Source organism: Heptranchias perlo, chromosome 2 (genome assembly GCF_035084215.1).
Source record: "Heptranchias perlo isolate sHepPer1 chromosome 2, sHepPer1.hap1, whole genome shotgun sequence".
Classification (NCBI taxonomy): domain Eukaryota; kingdom Metazoa; phylum Chordata; class Chondrichthyes; order Hexanchiformes; family Hexanchidae; genus Heptranchias; species Heptranchias perlo.
Genome location: NC_090326.1, coordinates 67,242,373 through 67,263,350, shown reverse-complemented (window position 1 = coordinate 67,263,350; position 20,978 = coordinate 67,242,373). Strand labels below are relative to the sequence as shown.

General features: G+C 42.8%; 1 protein-coding gene across 2 annotated transcripts in view; it reads left to right on the top strand.

Moving 5' to 3' along the window:
- skap2 (src kinase associated phosphoprotein 2) overlaps positions 1-20,978 on the top strand; it is a 283,699-nt gene that overhangs the window by 225,271 nt on the left and 37,450 nt on the right. Inside the window, exon 11 of one of the 2 annotated variants that reach the window (XM_068002204.1) lies at positions 5,704-5,813. In XM_068002204.1, the coding sequence (XP_067858305.1) occupies positions 5,704-5,813 (110 nt within the window). Of the gene's footprint in view, positions 1-5,700; positions 5,814-20,978 lie in introns of both variants that reach the window. The other variant, XM_068002193.1, reaches the window with a different exon arrangement.

Here is a 20,978-nt window from a genome sequence, read left to right as displayed (position 1 = left end):
GTGTGATGGAATACTCTCCACTTGCTTGGATGAGTGCAGCTCCAACAACACTCAAGAAGCTCGACACCATCCAAGATAAAGCAGCCCGCTTGATTGGCACCCCATCCACTACCCTAAACATTCACTCCCTTCGCCACCGGCACACAGTGGCTGCAGTGTGTACCATCGACAGGATGCACTGCAGCAACTCGCCAAGGCTTCTTCGACAGCAACTCCCAAACCCGCGACCTCTACCACCTAGAAGGATAAGAGGAGCAGGCACATGGAAACAACACCACGTGCACGTTCCCCTCCAAGTTACACACCATCCCGACTTGGAAATATATCGCCGTTCCTTCATCGTCGCTGGGTCAAAATCCTGGAACTCTCTTCCTAACAGCACTGTGGGAGAACCGTCACCACACGGACTGCAGCGGTTCAAGAAGGCAGCTCACCACCACCTTCTCACGAGCAATTAGGGATGGGCAATAAATGCCGGCCTCGCCAGTGACGCCCACATCCCATGAACGAATAAAAAAAAAAATTACCTAATAATCTATCATTTTCATGATGTGCAATGCCATCATTCAGGGAAAAAACAGCCACAGTACCAGTAAGCAACTCAAGAATGCATCCAGTCTGCCCCACAGCACTTCATTCCCTGTTGAATCAGTAATCAGTCCAATTACCTTTCGAACATTTCATCTAGTTTACTGAACCAGATGACTTTCTATTCCATAAGTCAATAATACAAGGTATAAAGCTTTGCTGTTCTGGTTTGTGATGTCATCAGAATCCATTGACTCAATTATTGCCTTGAATCTTGCTGTCAGTCATCTATTATTTTTACCTATCTTGTGCACCGTCTGCATCCATGTGGGGTCGCATCTCAAAAGTATCAATCACAACTTAAAGTTTATGTAGGGAAACAAATATGATCACTCAATAACCACTAAAATATTGGTACAAATTGGTTGAAATATCCCATGGAGTAAATGCGAAACAAGCAAGAGCCACTTTCATTCACTAGAAAGGCTACCAGTTAGTAACAAGCAAGCACCACAATAGCAAGCAATCAAATCAGTAATTCTTTTTCAAGTCCAACAGTCTGGAACGAAATGACTAGCATTTCAACCACCTTTCATCTCACTGCTTTTTTTTTTAACTTGTGTGAACACAATTTGCTTTAAAGACTCAACATTTCAATGTAATTCTTTTCAAAATCCTTTCTGTAGAAACATAGTCAAAAATCCCGAAAAGTGTACAATGAAAGGGTCCTACATTATAAACTGTCTTCGGATAAAGTGAATTTTAAATGCTTTTTATGGCTATTTATTTCAGCTGAACAAACTCTGTTTGGGGAGAAGCTCCTTCCACATCTAAGATGACCTTATCTTTTATCATTTCATTAAATTTTAATTGGAAATGAACATTAAAGGGCTGATTTTGACCCTCGCCCGGGAGTTGTGCGGGCAAGGGCCAAGGTGGATGGCAAACCGTCCAGTCCTCCCCAAATTGAGGCCCGGGAGATTTTAACTCCTGGTCAGTCTCCTGCCTGAATCTGGCAGGAAGCACTCGCTGGCCGGCTGGCAGGAAATGGATTTAGGACAGTAGGAGGATGGGGACCCAATAGAACAGTCCCTGGCACTCGAGTAAGCCATTGGGAGGAGGGCCGGGAGGACATTGTGATCAGGTCAGAGGGAGGGAAGCTCTGGACTGGGGAGGCCCAAGGTTTCCTTGTGAGGCTCTGAGGAGCACCCCTCCACCACCTGGTTGACACGGGATCAAGAAAAATTAAATTAACTTACCTTTCTGGGCCTCTAATGGCCCCGGCACCTTTGGCCACCAGGTTGGCCTGACGAGGAAGCCATAATGGCATCCCCACGCTGACGTTAAACTAAATTTGCAGTCAGGCCCAATGACTTTATCGGAGACTAATCTGAATATTTGAAGAAGGACCCCTCTGCCTTTCAGCAGTTGCCCTCTTGTTGGCTCAAAAGGGCAGGTTAAGATTTTTTTGTATTCGTTCATGGGATGTGGGCGTTGCTGGCGAGGCCAGCATTTATTGCCCATCCCTAATTGTCCTTGAGAATGTGGTGGTGAGCCGCCTTCTTGAACCGCTGCAGTCCGTGTGGTGAAGGTTCTCCCACAGTGCTGTTAGGAAGGGAGTTCCAGGATTTTGACCCAGCGACGATGAAGGATCAGAGATATATTTCCAAGTCGGGATGGTGTGTGACTTGGAGGGGAACGTGCAGGTGGTGTTGTTCCCATGTGCCTGCTGCCTTTGTCCTTCTAGGTGGTAGAGGTCGCAGGTTTGAGAGGTGCTGTCGAAGAAGCCTTGGCTCGTTGCTGCAGTGCATCCTGTGGATGGTACACACTGCAGCCACAGTGCGTTGGTGGTGAAGGGAATGAATGTTTAGGGTAGTGGATGGGGTACCAACCAAGCGGGCTGCTTTGTCCTGGATGGTGTCGAGCTTCTTGAGTGTTGTTGGATCTGCACTCATCCAGGCAAGTGGAGAGTATTCCATCACACTCCTGACTTGTGCCTTGTAGATGATGGATAGGCTTTGGGGAGTCAGGAGGTGAGTCACTCGCCACAGAATACCCAGCCTCTGACCTGCTCTTGTAGCCACAGTATTTATGTGGCTGGTCCAGTTAAGTTTCTGGTCACTGGTGACCCCCAGGATGTTGATAGTGGGGGATTCGGCGATGGTAATGCCGTTGAATGTCAAGGGGAGGTGGTTAGACTCTCTCTTGTTGGAGATCGTCATTGCCTGGCACATGTCTGGCACGAATGTTACTTGCCACCAAGTCAGATGCATGCTGGCACGGACTGCTTCATTATTTGAGGGGTTGCGAATGGAACTGAACACTGTGCAATCATCAGCGAACATCCCCATTTCTGACCTTATGATGGAGGGAAGGTCATTGATGAAGCAGCTGAAGATGGTTGGTCCTAGGACACTGCCCTGAGGAACTCGTGCAGCAGTGTCCTGGGGCTGAGATGATTGGCCTCCAACAACCACTACCATCTTCCTTTGTGCTAGGTATGACTCCAGCCACTGGAGAATTTTCCCCCTGATTCCCATTGACTTCAATTTTACTAGGGCTCCTTGGTGCCACACTCGGTCAAATGCTGCCTTGATATCAAGGGCAGTCACTCTCACCTCACCTCTGGAATTCAGCTCTTTTGTCCATGTTTGGACCAAGGCTGTAATGAAGTCTGGAGCCGAGTGGTCCTGGTGGAACCCAAACTGAGCATCCATGAGCAGGTTATTGGTGAGTAAGTGCCGCTTGATAGCACTGTCAACGACACCTTCCATCACTCTGCTGATGATTGAGAGTAGACTGATGGGGCGGTAATTGGCCAGATTGTATTTGTCCTGCTTTTTGTGGAAAGGACATACCTGGGCAATTTTCCACATTGTCGGGTAGATGCCAGCATTGTAGCTGTACTGGAACAGTTTGGCTAGAGGCGCAGCTAGTTCTGGAGCACATGTCTTCAGCACTACAGCCGAGATGTTGTCGGGGCCCATAGCCTTTGCTGTATTCAGTGCACTCAGCCGTTTCTTGATATCACATGGTGTGAATCGAATTGGTTGAAGACTGGCTTCTGTGATGGGGATATTGGGAGGAGGCCGAGATGGAGCATCCTCTTGGCATTTCTGGCTGAAGATGGTTGCAAAGGCTTCAGCCTTGTCTTTTGCACTCACGTGCTGGACTCCCCCATCATTGAGGATGGGGATGTTTACAAAGCCTCCTCCTCCCGTTAGTTGTTTAATTGTTGTCCACCACCATTCACGACTGGATGTGGCAGGACTGCAGAGCTTTGATCTGATCCGTTGGTTGTGGAATCACTTAGCTCTGTCTATAGCGTGTTGCTTCCGCTGTTTAGCATGCATGTAGTCCTGAGTTGTAGCTTCACCAGGTTGGCACCTCATTTTTCGGTACACCTGGTGCTGCTCCTGGCATGCTCTTCTATACTCCTCATTGAACCAGGGTTTGGTTTGCCTTTGTCGTGTCCGATGCCAGGTGGTCCGTCCGGTTTTATTCTTCCGACTATTTTTGGCGAGATTTTACAACTGAGTGGCTTGCAAGGCCATTTCAGAGGGCAGTTAAGAATCCAACCACATTGCTGTGGGTCTGGAGTCACATATAGGCCAGACTGGGTATGGACAGCAGGTTTCCTTCCCTAAAGGGCATTAGTGAACCAGATGGGTTTTTACGACAATCCGGTAGTTTCACGGCCACCATTACTGATACTAGTTTTTTTAATTCCAGATTTTTATTTAATTAATTGAATTTAAATTCCCCAGCTGCCGTGACGGGATTTAAACTCATGACTCCAGATTAATAGTCCAGGCCTCTCATAACCACTGTGCTACTGTAGGGGTAAGTCGCTGCAGCCATTTTAACTGCCTGCCCATCTGGTTTTCGTCAGGCGGGCAGAGGTAAAATCGTCTCCTCAGTTTCAGAAACCAATGTAATCTGTTACTTCTTGTGACCAGTCCTATGAAGGGAAATTTAGTCAACTTCTCACCAATTGTGTATTGTGGGCCTGAATTTGCTGAAAACTTGCGCACCTATGGTGTATGCCATTATTATAGTGCAGAAATTCTAGAAAATTATGGCGTGAGTGACATGCCATCTCGTACACCATGCTGTAATTTGCTGGGACTTTTGCGCTGCTCCTCAGAGACCCTTGCTAAAAAAGTTGAAGAGCTAATTATCATTGTTCCGCCCTCATCAAAATCAATGACACCACTGTGATTGCCACTTAGACCATTGCAGAATGGCACTGGAGGGCTCAGAATCAGAAAAGTATTCAATCGCTCAGCAGGTTGCCTGAGAGAATCATTTTTACTGACTTGTTCTATCAACCTCATTGAAATCTTAAACCTCAATTCAATATTAAAATGAATGTCTTGACAGTCAGGCATGTTCTGATTTTCCCCTGACTGATATTTTTATATTAATATTTATTAAGCTCATGCACTAAGCATGAATTGCCACTGGTAATTAAATATGGCTCGGGATCGCACACATCCAGGAGACAACCCTATGCATATCGGTCCCTTCTTAAGGCCGATTTATATGATGGTTTCAGTACCTACTCATCAATCAAATTAAATAAAGCCAACCTGGTCATTCTGTCCATTATTAATAACCTGTTATTCCGTTCTCTGTTGGGCCTCGGTACTTTGGATGTCCATCAGACGTTGGACGCGCTGCTCCCGATTCACAGCTATACTCACTGCAGGGTATTTGAATTATTTTTCCAGCAATTATGGTGTGAATTCACCACAGAAGGATCGGGGAGCACAAGGGTCTAACTTATGCTATTTGTCACCAATATCGCCATTGCAGCCATTTCTGAACGAAAGACACATCAAAGTCAACTAAACAGCTTATAATACATAAAAACAGTAGTAGCAGTCACCTGAAAAGTATGATCACTTGCTTATTTATTTAAAAAAAACAATAGTTTTTTTTCCTACAACACAAACCCTTCCACAGCAAGCTGACCATCTCTTTAATGCACTTATTGTTGTGACTATAAATTGATTTCTTCTGTTTATCTTCCAGCTTTGTCATTCCAAGTCTACCAACCAGAAAGCACAGTCTGAGTCAAAATGTAAAAGTACCTTTATTTTTAATCCCTCGCTACAGGATTTTTGGAGTAATTGTAGGGTAATGACATTTTGTTTATCTTTTAAAAAGCAGAGAAAGGCAGTGACTATGCCAATTACTACCAAGGATTGTGGGATTGCTCGGGAGGTCAGTCGGATGAACTGTCTTTTAACCGTGGTGATGTCATCTATATTGTTAGCAGGGTAAGTTGGTACTATTGGAATAAAAGCACTACTGATTACATTGAATCTGAAATGCACCTTTAAAAGCATGTTAAACTTGTAAGTTACTGATGGGAAATGGTAATACTGTACACTTGAATGTATATGAGCATTGATGTATGCTCTTGGTTACATTCATATTTGTTTTTCAGCATGTGTACTACAGCTTACAAAATAAAATTTTTAAGTGGTAAAAAGGGTTTTTTGTAACAGATATTCTTTATATTACAATATTCAATTAGAACATCAGTTGAGAGCAGATTATTGTGATAGTATGTGATTCCTAGGAGTTAGAATTCTGGCTAAAGCATGAGATTCTGCACTGGTAAGTTCTTGATCTCTGGAGGAACCAGCTAAAATATTAGGTAGATAAATTTACATGAATTTTTAAGTTACTTTCAAAAGTGTATGAATATGGGTAACACACATTTTAAGTTTACATACACGCATTTTAAGTTTACACATTATTTATTGTAAACCCAGAGATTCCAAGTGTAGAGATGCTTTGATGTTCAGTAAGTTAAGTGAGGTGCGTTTACTGCAGTCTCCAAAAATTAACAGACCCTGTCTTGAAAACCCTGTCAACAGGAAGGAAGAATTGAGCTCAAGGAGATTCTTTCAAAGTACATGTCACGGAGACGAGAAGAAAGTTATAACCTCAGAGCTAAAACCATCAGGAAAGACTGAACAGGCTGGGGCTTTTTTCTCTAGAAAAAAAGGCTGAAGGGTGACCTGATAGAGGTCTTTAAAATTATGAAGGTGTTTGATAGGGTCGGCGTAGAGATGATGTTTCCACTTGTGGGGGAGTCTAAAACTAGGGGTCATAAATATAGGACAGTCACTAATAAATCCAATAAGGAATTCAGAAGAAGCTTCTTTATGCAGAGAATGGTTAGAATGTGGAACATGTTACCACATGGAGTAGTTGAGGTTATCAGCGCAGACGCATTTAAGGAGAAGTTTGATAAGTAGATGAGGGAGAAAGGAATAGAAGGATATGCTGATAGGGTTAGATGAAGTAAAGTGGGAGGAGGCTCGTGTGGAATATAAACACCGACATAGACCATTTGGGCCGAATGGCCTGTTTCTGTGCTCTAAATTCTATGTAATAATAAAGCCAAGGATTTTATCCAGAACTTGTATGGATTTATATAATGGTCTGGATAAAGTGGAGAATACAGAATTTATCCTACTTATGAGAACAATTTTAACTCAAAGGTTTAAGGAACATTTTTCCTTTGCCAAAAAATTCTACCACTGCAAATGGAGTATGTGTAAGGGCTGATTTTACCCCTTCCCACCTGATGGGAACGGGGCGGATGGGAGGTCAAATTACCGGTACATACTGTTGCATTTACAACACGCTCCCGCGCACCACCATCTTAACTATGCAGTGTTATAAGTCAACCAAAGCGTCTGCCAGAGACAGGCAGGAGCCTCATGAATATATATAAATTGGAGTCGGATGACGCAATTAGGACCTCTTTACCATTTTAACACAAAATCGCAGAAATCCCGCCCAGTGCCCAACCCACCAGTGAAACCTAGCTGGATTGGTCTCTCAAACCACTGAAGCCGTATTTAAGGGGGCACCCGCTTGCAGGTAATTGGATTGCCAGGAGAGTTTCCAGTCTCCAGATTGCTTTTTACTGGTATTTTTCACCTTATTTATCCTCAGTAAGCTTTATCTGCTTATCATTGGTGCTATTATTGCCAATTTCAATTGGATAGAGGAACAGTTGGAGAAAGAGAAGCAGCAGCAGCCTCAGTAACCACCACCTCAAAACCTTGGAAAAAGAGACGTGAGGGATGAGTTAATTGCTGAACGATTCCAGGGAACTTCTCATTCTCCTGCCCTGAAACCTTACACAAAGCCCTTCTGCATTATTACATCCTTTACTACTCCTTTAATCCTGCATTAAAGAACAATGAAACCATTCAGCCAGCTTCTGTATAAATGACATACTGATAATGCAGATTCAGAAGCTGATATAAAATCATTGCAGGCCAAAGTATCAAATGTGATAAAGGTGATGAATTTAATTCCCAACTCAATAATTGCCTTTCATTCATTTCTCATCCAAGTGTCAATCTATGGTGCCTTTCTTATAAGGTTTCCTAATTATACTACTCGTATAAGGTGCTCCCCTAATGGCCTCAGCAAAGCAGGTGGAAGGCTGCTGTTCCTCTTGTGGGGACCTTTGAGATGCTTAAGGCCAGTAAGAGCCTGGCTGCAGACTGCTGTGCCTTGACTCCTGCCAGGGTAGTCTGGCCCAGCAAACTTGCTGGCACCATGGCAGGTATTGGTTGCTGGGGCAGCGAAGCAACAGATGTGCGGACATCCTGAGAAAGGGCCAATACGTACTGTTCCCATTGAGCCTCTGCCACTCCGGTGGAGCTGGGCCTCATAACTTCCACTGATCTGCGAGAGGGAAGACTGCAGAAGATAAGTGACTCCTTGAAAGCCCCAGCCTATTTGCTCCAATCTCTTCAAAGCGGACATCTGTCTGTGCGAGGGGGATATTTGCCTCTCCAAAGCAGAGCACAGGTGTGTTGTGCAGTGCTGTTGAGAGAGATGAAGAGCTGTACTCACACTTGCTGCTCTTGTGGGGTCATTGAACCTCTTCCTACACTGAAGCCAGGTCCAATGACCACCTACGCCATATATGAACAGGCTTGCTGAATTATGGCCCTGGGGATGCTCCTGTTGTTCCTGGGGAGCAGTATCCCTCCTCCTTGCTTAAATCTCCTCTACAAATACCTCCAGGGAGGCATCAAAAAACCTGGGGGCAGCCCTCTGACTCTTTGATTCCAGCAGAATTGTGTGCATGGTCCTGGAACACAATCGGTCTATGAACATTGGCCAGTTACGCTTGGTATTGCATCATTCAGTCAAAAAATCTCAACTGCTTTACCATTAAATGCTGCTGTCTCAGGCTGAACCAGACAGTTTGCAACCTCGGCATCCTATTTGATCCTGAGGTGAGCTTCCGACCCTATAATCCTCTCCATCACTAAGACCGCCCTTGCACCTCCGTAATATTGCCTGTCTCTGCCTCTGTCCCTGCCTCAGCCCATCTGCTGCTGAAACCCTCATCCATGCTTTTATTACGTCCAGACTCGAATGTTCCAATGCTGTCCTGGCCAGCCACCCATCTTTCACTCTCCATGAACTTTACTTCATCCTTTAACTCTCACCAAGTTCTGTTCACCCATCCACCCCTGTGCTCGCTGACCCACATTGGCTCCCAGTCCAGCAACACCTCAAATTTAAACTTCTCATCCTTGTGTTCATATCCCTCCATGGCCTCGCTCATCCCTATCTCTGTATCCTCCTCCAGCCCTACAACCCTCCGAAAACTCTACAATCCTCCAATTATATTAAATGTTGGTGTTCAGAGAGACTTGGGTGTCCTCGTACAAGAAACATAGAAAGTTAGCGTGCAGGTACAGCAAGCTATTAGGAAGGCAAATGGCATGTTGGCCTTTATTGCAAGGGGGTTGGAGTATAAGAGTAAGGAAGTCTTGCTACAATTGTTACAGGGCTTTGGTGAGACCACACCTGGAGTACTGTGTACAGTTTTGTTCTCCTCATCTAAGGAAGGGTATACTTGCCTTAGAGGCGGTCCAACGAAGGTTCACTAGATTAATTCCTGGGATGAGAGGGTTGTCCTATGAGGAGAGATTGACTAAAATGGGCCTATACTCTCTGGAGTTTAGAAGAATGAGAGGTGATCTCATTGAAACATATAAGATTCTGAGGGGGCTTGACAGGGTAGATGCTGAGAGGTTGGGCTCAATTTTCAAATTAAAAAACGGGTGGGTTGGGGGCGGGGGGGCATTGAAAATTGTCACTATTTCAGACCCGCCTCCAACCTGCCCATTTCCATTTTTCACCGGGGTGGGACAAGGGGCGGGCAACCAAACTGCTCCGAGGAGGCGGGTCGGGCCTTAAAACCTTTCAAGGAGGCTGCAGGCCTCCATTTTTCACTAACTTCCGATTTCAACCCCGGAGGGCCAGGATTCCTGGGCCTTCTGTTTTAAATCTCGTGAAAGGAGGAAAGAAGGCCTGAGACTAACATAGTTGCCGAGAAAGGTGCAGCTTGTGGGCCCGGAGGAGCAGGAGTGCTTCCCCCAGGCTCAACAAGCCTACCTGCACCAACCCCCCAACAATTGCAGGCCCCCGATCCCCCCCACCCCCGATCCCGATCCTCCCCCACCCGCACTCCGATTCTTTGACCCCCGACTCTCCCCCTTAATGATCGCGGACCCCCGTGATGACCCCTGATCCTGACACCCACCCAATACTCGTGATCCCTATGCCCACTTGTGCCTCTTGTCCGCCCATTCCTCATGCCCACCCATGCTCCCCCCGTGCCCCCACCCACCCATCCATACAAACAAAGACTTACCTGCAGATTTACCTGAAGACATCCTCTCCCTGGTTGGTCTCCCGTCCGACTGAGACCAGCCAGTCAGTCGGACGGGAAATTGACAAAAAAAAAGATGTCCTGATGTCAAAATCGTAAGGACGTCCGGGAAACCTGTACTAATGGGTTTCCCTACCTCAATGTGTCCCCCCAACCCCTTCCCAGCTCTGTTTTAAAATCACCCCCATTTTTTCCCCTGGCTGGAGAGTCTAGAACTAGGGGGCATAGTCTCAGGATAAGGAGTCGGCAATTTAAGACTGAGCCGAGGAGGAATTTCTTCACTCAGAGGGTTGTGAATCTTCGGAATTCTGTACCCCAAAGTGCTGTGGATGCTGAGTCGGTGAGTATATTCAAGGCTGAGATAGATAGATTTTTGGACTCTAGGTGAATCAAGGAATATGCGGATCGGGCGGGAAAGTGGAGTTGAGATTGAAGATCAGCCATGATCTTATTGAATGGTGGAGCAGGCTCAAGGGGCCATATGGCCTACTCCTGCTCCTATTTCTTATATTCTTATTCTGGCCTCTTGTGCTGGCTTTGTTCACCCCACCGTTGGCAGCCATGCCTAAGCAGAATTGACCCTGGAATTCCCTCCCTAAACCTCTCCCCTCTCCATTTCTCTCTACTCCTTTAAGCACATAATGTAAGCAGTCACTCCAGGACTTGACCATAATCTAGGCTGGCACTCCAGTGAAGTACTGAGGGGAGAGTTGTATTGTCAAGCATGAATCCTTTGGATTAAACATTAAACAGAGGTCATATCTGCCTGTGGTTCTGGTGGACATTAAAGATCCTATGGCACTGTTAAAAAAAGAACAGGAAATTATTCTGGCGTCCTGGCCAACATCCTTCAACCAACACCATAAAAAAAAGATTAATTGATGCTTCATCCAATTGCTGTTTGTAGCATTTTGTTTTGTACAAACTGGCTGCTGGGTTGGCCTGCATAACTGTCACTACACTTCAAAGTAATTCATTGTATGGGAGGTCCTTTAGGACATTTCCGAGATATATATGATGAGGTGCTGTATAAACGCACATCTTTTTTCTTTCATAGCAGCATCAGAAGAATTCTGAAGTGGAGCAGGCATGAATTTTGTCACTTGTGCAAATGTGACTTATTGGGGGAAGGATTGCATTGTGGCAACCAGAAGGAGAAGAAGGGGAAAAAAAAGGAAAAAGAAATTTACTTTTGACCTCAGGATTTTCCTAGCAATTGGATTTGTCCATTAGACTAAACTAGGTTGTGTAGGGAATAGAAAACTATCTAGGGAGTGTGTCTTTCCCACATTGGTCAATTCAGCAGATCATAAAATGACATCAGTTCTGTGGAGATGCTCAAAGGATAGATTATCCTGCCCTCTCTAAACAATTGTAGATAAAGATGGGGTGGCAGAAATAATTTAGCTTGGGAGTTTAACAAATTTACAGTCAAACATTGTTATAATCAACTTCTCTCACAAACCTATGTGAAACTTTTTTTCTGGCCCTTTCTTTCGTGAGTTAAATCCATGGTTCTAAAAAAGAATGACTTTGTTGGTCCCTGTATATTTTCAATAAATACATTAAATTATTTAATGCTGCAGTTATACTGCAGCTACCAGTCTTTAAGACCAATTGCTGCAGTATGAATACAGTCAAATAGTACCTTACTTACTTTGAGGAGGTGACAAGGAGGTTGATGAGGGTGGTGCAGTGGATGTTGTCTACATGGATTTTAGTAAGGCATTTGACACGGTCCCACATGGCAGACTGGTCAGAAAGGTAAAAGCCCATGGGATACAGGGAAATGTGGCAAATTGGATCCAAAATTGGCTCAGTAACAGGAAACAAAGGGTAAAAGTTGATGGATGTCTTTGCGAATGGAAATCAATTTCCAGTGGTGTGCCACAGGGTTCAGTGTTGGGTCCCTTGCTGTTTGTGGTATATATTAATGATTTGGACTTGAATGTAGGGGGCATGATTGGCAAATTTGGAGATGACACAAAAATTGGCCGTGTAGTTGATAGTCAAGTGGATAGCTGTAGACTCCAAGAAGATATCAATGGGTTGGTGGAGTGGGTGGAAAAGTGGAAAATGGAGTTCAACCCAGAGAAGTGTGAGGTAATGCACTTAGGGAGGGCAAACAGTAAAAGGGAATACGCAGTAAACGGGAATATATTGAGAGGGGTAGAGGAAGTGAGAGACCTTGGAGTGCATGTGCACAGGTCCCTGAAGGTGACAGTACAGGTAGATGAGGTTGTGAAGAAGGCATACGGAATGCTCTCCGTTATTAGCCGAGATATAGAATACAAAAGCAGGGATGTAATGATGGAACTGTATAAAACTCTGGTATGGCCAAACTGGAGTATTGTGCGCAGTTCTGGTCACCACATTACAGGAAGGACGTAATTGGTCTGGAGAGAGTGCAGAGAAAATTTACAGGAATGTTGCCAGGGCTTGAAAATTGCAGCTACGAGGAGAGATTGGATAGGCTGGGGTTGTTTTCCTTGGAGCAGAGGAGGCTGAGGGGAGACCTGATTGAGGTGTACAAAATTATGAGGGGCCCAGATAGAGTAGACAGGAAGTACCTGTTTCCCCTAGCGGAGAGTTCAAGAACTAAGGACATAGATTTAAGCTGATTGGTGGAAGGATTAGAGGGGACATGAGGAAAAACTTTTTTACCCAGAGGGTGGTGCGTGTATAGAATTCGCTGCCCGAATTGGTGGTAGAGGCAGGGACCCTCAACTCTTTATAAAAGTACCTGGACCTGCACCTAAAGTGCTGTATGCTGCAGGGCTGCGGACCGGGTGCTGGAAGGTGGGATTAGAATGGGCACCTGGTTGTTCTTCGAGCCGGCGCGGACACGATGGGCTGAATGACCCCCTTCTGTGTTGTATCTTTTCTATGGTTCTATTGCCAGGCTGGCACTAGAACTGAAACTCTCCTGTCTAGTGGAGAACACTGGGCATGCTTGGGAACGTGCATGCCCAGAGCTCATCTGCCAGCAGTTAAAATTTAAATGCTTGTGCAATGATTGGCAACATTCACAATGTCTAAACATTTAAATGAACTTCAGGTTGATTTAAAAGGTCTACAGGAAGTCCACGGAGCTTGCACTATGTGCAGTGTCAAACTGTGATTACCTCTTCCACAGGTTCTCTCGCCATTTCAGAAACCACTTTGTACTGATCCTTAGTGGGTGATTGGCACACTGGGTTAAGGCACTATTATACTTTTCAGCTTGATGATCTTGCTTCAAGTCCAGCCAGATTGGTGGGATGAAAGTTTCCGTTCTCTGCTGGCATGAAATAATTGTAAACAATTTTACAACACCAAGTTATAGTCCAGCAATTTTATTTTAAATTCACAAGCTTTCGGAGGCTACCTCCTTCCTCAGGAGGAATTTAAAATAAAATTGCTGGACTATAACTTGGTGTTGTAAAATTGTTTACAATTGTCAACCCCAGTCCATCACCGGCATCTCCACATCATGACTGGCATGAAATAAGTTTGGTAGCCTCAACTCAGTTCCCAATGGACATGGATGCATAGCACAGAATTTTCCACAGTAAGACATTAAATTGGGAATCTCAAGGGTGACAAGTCTGGGAAGTAGAAACATTTGCAGTGGTGTCATGGTGGTCTTCTAAGGTTGTACTTTAGGAATATTATCTAAAGAGAGCTTTGTTCTGCATCTGATACTGACTCTAGACTCTAAAGCTCTGGTCCCAACATGGTGCCTTGCTGGTCGGGAGCAATTGGTCGCAGAATTGGCCCTATAGTGTTGTGACTTATCAATGACCTGTGCTCCTGTCCAGTGAGACTCTGAGCCAGGAGCAGAACCTGGCAACAAGATGCCCAAAGTGTTCCAAAAAAATTTGCCTACGGATATTTTTAGTATAAAATGAAGGTGCAGCTGAGATTCGCAGTAGCTGGTTATAAAATAATTTGACTAATTCTTTGCTACAAATGTTTGGAGGGTCAACCTATCAGTCTTCACTGACACATGACATTTCACCTAGTTTGTTCCATGGTTGGAAAGAATTCTATTATAACTTCCTTGTGAGCAGCTGAGCTATCAGCCACTAGTCTTTTCATCTATGAAACATGCCTACAAACGGTTCATGCATTTAAAAATGTCCATGTACTATTTGCTACTCATACTCACTTATCATTTCATTTACTTCTGTGTTCCGTTTCATTTTGTATTCTACAAAAACAGATCAATATTCAACCAAAACAAAAGCTGTGAATCACAGAAATGTCAGACTTACAATTTACGCCACCTGGTGCACATTAGCCAGCTGTGTCATTAATTTGCTCTAAGGGGAATAAAGCACAGGCCTGATGTCACTGTTTGTGTTTGTTTTTGTTGAATATTTCACTTTCTAAAGTTTAAAAATCTAAAAATTGGAGAAAACTTTTTGAAAAATGTAAGTGATTATAAATTAAATCACAAAAGTGTAATTATCTGTCAGATTTGGCTTTACGTTGAATGTTGCAGTAATTAGCCTTGTTCTTTTCACTCGATACTGGTATTTGTGAATTAATTTAAAGTATAACAGTTATTTTATAAAACCTAGTCTTTTCATCCCAAATTACATTAAGGTTTCTATCTGTGAACAGAGAAATGTGAAATTTTTGTTGCTTTTATGGATGCCAGGATTTTTCCAAAGCACCACGTTTTGTGTGTGTGCTTTCTACACCTATGATTAGTGTTGCTGACCAGAGCTATGGTATAGAAGAAATCGTTCACTGTATGAGTGTCAACAATGATTCACATCCTACTCCAGAACTTGAGCACATGATCTAGGCTGACACTTCATTGCAGTAATGGAGGAGAGCTTCATTGTCCAATGAATTATCTGTCAGATGAGACATTAAAATGAGGTCCCACCTTCTTGCTTAGGTAGATGCAATCCATTGGCATTGTTGAGAAAAGAGCAGGGAGTACTCCTAATGTCATGGCCTGCATTTCCCCTTCAACCAAGCAGATTAACTGATGATTCATCTCATTGCTGTTTGGGATTTTGGTGTATGCAAATTGGCTGCCATTGGCTGCATAACAACAGTAACTATACTTCAAACGTAATTCACTGAATGTAAAGTGCTATGTGATGTCCTAAGGACGTGATATGGTGTTATATAAATGCAAATTATTTTTCTTAAAGCAGGAGGCAATACTGTTTATGTGGTACGGGCACAAGATAATTATGTGACTACACTATTCATTCTAGGTTATCAAAAAGGAAAATAAAATCTGTGAATAACCTACTACAGCTTAGATCACTCATCGTGACTTTTTAAATTACATTTTAAGGTTTCCTATTATATAAATGACTGAAAGCAGATATTGTTTTTGAGCAGGCTGAAGGTGAACTGGTTATATTTTGAGTGCAATTCATTGTCAATTCATGACTAGTTGGAAACTTCCTTGATATCTGCACATGCATCATAAAAACATAGAAAATAGGAGCAGGAGTAGGCCATTTGGCTCTTTGAGCCTGCTCTGCCATTCAATATGATCATGGCTGATCCTCTATCTCAATACCATATTCCCGCTCTCTCCCTATACCCCTTGATGCCTTTTGTGTCTAGAAATCTATCTATCTCCTTCTTAAATCTATTCAGTGACTTGGCCTCCACAGCCTTCTGTGGTAGAAAATTCCACAGGTTCACCACCCTCTGAGTGAAGAAACTTCTCCTCATCTCGGACCTAAATGTCCTACCCGTATCCTGAGTCTGTGACCCCTTGTTCTAGACCACCCAGCCAAGGGAAACATCCTCCCTGCATCCAGTCTGTCTAGCCCTTTTATGCATTTCAATGAGCTCCCCTCTCATTCTTCTAAACTCTAGTGAATACAGGCCTAGTCAACCCAATCTCTCCTCATACGACAGTTCTGCCATCCCAGGAATCAGTCTGGTGAACCTTCGCTGCACTTCCTCTATGGCAAGTGTATCCTTTCTTAGGTAAGGAGACCAAAACTGCACACAATACTCCAGGTATGGTCTCACCAAGGCCCTGTATAACTGCAGTAAGACATCCTTGCTCCTGTACTCAAATCCTCTTGCAATGAAGGCCAACATACCATTTGCTTTCCTAACTGCTTGCTGCACCTGCATGTTTGCTTTCAGTGACTGGTGTACAAGGACACCCAGGTCCCTTTGTACATCAACATTTCCCAATCTATAACCATTTAAATAATACTCTGCCTTTCTGTTTTTCCTTCCGAAGTGGATAACTTTACATTTATCCACGTTATACTGTATTTGCCATGTATTTGCCCACTCACTCAACTTGTCTAAATCACCTTGAAGCCTCTTTGCATCCTCCTCACAATTCACAATCCCACCTAGTTTTGTGTCGTCAGCAAAGTTGGAAATATTACATTTGGTTCCCTCATCCAAATCATTGATATATATATTGTGAATAGCTGGGGCCCAAGCACTGATCCCTGCAGTACCCCACTAGTCACCACCTGCCATCCCGAAAAAGACCCATTTATTTCTACTCTCTGTTTCCTGTCTGTTAACCAATTTTCAATCCATGCCAGTATATTACCCCAATCCCATGCACTTTAATTTTGCACACTAACCTCTTATGTGGGACTTTATCAAAGGCCTTCTGAAAATCCAAATACACCACATCCACTGGTTCTCCCTTATCTATTCTACTAGTTACCTCCTCAAAAAACTCCAGTAGGTTTGTCAAACACGATTTCCCTTTCATAAATCCATGTTGACTTTGTCTAATCCCTTTGATATTTTCTAAGTGTCCTGTTATCACATCCTTTATAACAGACTCTAGCATTTTCCCTACTACTGATGATAGGCCAACCAGTCCGTAGTTCCCTGTTTTCTTTCCCTCCTTTTTTAAATAGTGGGGTTACATTTGCCACCCTTCAATCTGCAGGAAGATCTATAGAATTTTGGAAGATGACAACCAATGCATCCACTATTTCCATGGCTACCTCTTTTAGTACTCTGGGATGCAGATTATCAGGCCCTGGGGATTTATCGGCTTTCAGACCCATTAATTTCTCCAGCACTTTTTTTACTAATACTAATTTCCTTTAATTCCTCCTCTCTAGACTCTTGGTTTCCTAGCATTTCTGGGAAGTAATTTGTGTCCACTTCTGTGAAGACAGAACCAAAGTATTTGATTAATTGCTCTGCCATTTCCTTGTTCTCCATTATAAATTCTCCCGTTTCTAACTGTAAGGGACCTGCATTTGTCTTCACTAATCTTTTTCTTTTTACATACTTGTAGAAGCTTTTACAGTCCACTTTTATGTTCCTTGCAAGTTTACTCTCATACTCTATTTTTCCCCTCTTATTCAATCTCTTGGTCCTTCTTTGCTAAATTCTAAACTGCTCCCAATCTTCAGGCTTGCTACTTTTTCTGGCAACTTTATATGACTCCTCTTTGGATCTAATATTTAATCTATCCTTAATTTCTTTTGTTAGCCATGGTTGGGCCGCATTTCCTTTCGTGTTTTTGTGCCAAAAAGGAATGTATAATTGTTGCAATTCATGCATTCGTTCCTTAAACGTTAGCCATTGCCTATCCACCATCATGCCTTTTAATGAAGCTTCCCAATCTATCATAGCCAACTCACTCCTCATACCTTCGTAGTTTCCTTTGTTTAGATTTAGAACTCTAATTTCGGATTGGACTATTTCACTTTCCATCTTAATGAAGAATTCTATCATGTTACGGTCACTCTTCCCTGAAGGACCCCGCACAACAAGATTATTAATTAACCCCTTCTCACTGCACAATACCCAATCTAGGATAGCCTGTTCCCTAGTTGGCTCCTCAACGTACTGGCCTAAAAAACCATCTTGTACACTCTCCAGGAATTCATCTTCCACAGTACTATTGCTAATTTGGTTTGGCCAGTCTATATGTAGATTAAAGTCACCCATGATTACTGTAGTACCCTTGTTACATGCATCTCTAATTTCCTGTTTGATGCCGACCCCTGCATTACCACTACTCTTTGGAGGCCTATAGACAACTCCCATCGTCAAGGTGCAAATAAGATTCTAGATGTTGCAAAACAGTTACTTGTTCAACTGCACATGCACAATGTACAAATAAATCAATTTCACAGTCTGGAATGATCTTAATTTGAAGGAGTTTGTTTTCCTCTGTCTGAATTGGCTTTCAGATATTTCTCTTACAAACTTGCTGTCATTCTGTTTTAAACTCTCCTGTTTCCTGACCTGCTTATTCATTATTTGTATCTTTTCAATTACTTTCTTCCACAAATTTCTATTTTTTTGTTTGTGTATTATGTAATTTGAAATAAGCAAGGATTATTCTAATAGTAGTTCAAAAGAGCCGTATTTAAATATTTGCAACAAAATCTACTATGTCCAGAAGTTGAGTGGTTGTGTTTTGAAAAATAATAAATTGAAATCCTAAAATTAAACATAAAAATTGCAACCATAAAATCCTTTTTTAAAAAACTGTAGTTGAACTATGTTCAGCTTGTGAGCCAAACGTGTCTGCATACTTTGCAAACAAACAGTGACCCTGATGTGTAGTTGAACTGGAGTTTAAAAAAATAAACAAAAGAAATGTAAGAAATTTAGCAATGAGTAGATAGTATTTTTATGACTTGAGGCACTGGTTTGTATGGTATATTATCGCTTTGTATAGATTGTTAATATAAGCAAGCAGTAATTGTGTTATTGGGACAGCAGCATTGTTTCATTATCTGAATTCACAATAATTGTCTCATTTAAATGAATTGCATCCAGTGGTAAAACAGAATAATCTTTTTTAAAAAGTGGAAAGTTCTGCTGTAAACACTGGACATCAGCTTCCCACTGCAATGCAATTAGTCAGCCCTTGGGTGGGTTTGTCATTGCAGACTCCAGAGCTGAGAATATAAACAACCTAGTCACTACAGAATCTCTATTCTCCTGCTAGGGATTACAATGGCACGATAACTCAGAAAAGTACAAGGAACGTCAATTGTGTTTTCATATACCTCTACTTGTATGAGATGAGTAACTTCAATTGATTTTGAACCTACCAGGAGTGTCAACAACTCGCTCCCTGCAGGACCAAACTTTAAATAAGGTTAAAATTATTGAAATTACGAGTGCTGAATGGTGCAAAATCATAATACAAAATTATACTGATTAAGAAGGTGATTTTATGCTGCAAGTTGTTAAATTGTGTTTTCCCTTCACTTCCTTTTAGATCATTAATGGAGGCTAATTTCCCACTTACTGCTTGAATTTTGAAAAAATAATATTAGGTATTCATTGTTCCTTTTGGAACAGGGTAAAACTCAGTGTGGATTATAAATTAGTTTATTGCAAAAAGTTATTGTTCAATATTTGTACTTTGAGTTTAAAAAAAAATATATAGAGTTGTGCCTGGAATTTCCACGGGGTTCTCCCAATCTCTCACCATAGCATTGGTGGAAACCTGGAGAAATGGCATAAATGGCTGTTTATGCCTTTTCTCCAGGGTTTCTGTTGAAGTTAGAGCTGGAAATTGGGAGAACTGAATGAAAATTCTACCACTACTTTTTTTTAAACCATACAACAAAAGCTACCTATAATTTTGCACAGAATTAGCAATTTCATTCAAGTCATAAAAAAATAGTGCAGAAATTAAAATATTTATTTCACCAGTAAGGCACTGGAGTAATTACACATTTTTGGGCAGGGTAGAATGAATTTTTGCTTCTAATGTCTGCTATATACCTGTGTAATCCAAATTCCATCCATGTCCATTCGCAGGCATGTTTTGGCTGCACTCCATTACAGAGCCTCCCTGTCTGGCTATATTTTCAACCATCTACATCTCCCAAACCGCTGCAGTGGCAGTGTGGCCCATATCACCAAATCACACCTTAGTTTCTTCCCCCTACTCTTCAGGTATTTTCTTCTCCTTTAAGCATTTTATCTTGTTCCACGCCTCTCGCCTCTCTTTTAAAATCCTCATTGTCTACCACCCCACCCCGAGTTTCTAACTGATATATTCTCCCTCCTTTCCTCCCTCATCCTCAGTAATTTCAACCTTCATCTCAGCTCCCCTTGCCCTCTCTTGAATTCACTGACCTTCTGTACCACCATACTCTCCTACTCAGATTCACGGCTATCCTGTCGACCGTGCCATCTCTATCAGACAAGGCCATCTCCAACCATTTTGTTGTATGCCAATACCCCCTTCCAACCCTACTTCTTTCTGTGTCAATCCCTGGGGGAGAAATTCTCCCCCGCCCTCCCCACCAAAATCACTTACAACTGCACTTTCTAAATCCCAACTTTGGCCCTCCATTCACCGCAATTTTTACAAACTACCACCCTATCTTCAACCTCCCTTGCCTTTCCAAAGTTCTTGAACGTCTTGTCGCCAGCCAAATCCGTGCCCATTTTTCCTGCATCTTCATATTTGAATCTCTCCAATCAGGTTTCCATCCCTGCCACAGCACTAAAACAGCCTTAACCAAAGTCACAAGTCATATCCTCTATGTTGGTGACACTGGTGCATTATCCCTTCTTGTCTTCCTAGACCTCTCCAGACTCGAGACCTTTATTTTTATTTTATTTTCTCTCTTGGCCCATCTTTGATTCTTCTCTCCTGTCTCTCCCTTTTGGCTAGAGGTACAAACCATAAAAGATGCAAACAGGCTCAAAACTAAGGATGAGTATAAAATAGTAAATATTCTGCGTGATTACTTCTTCCAAGTATTCACAAGAGAAGACA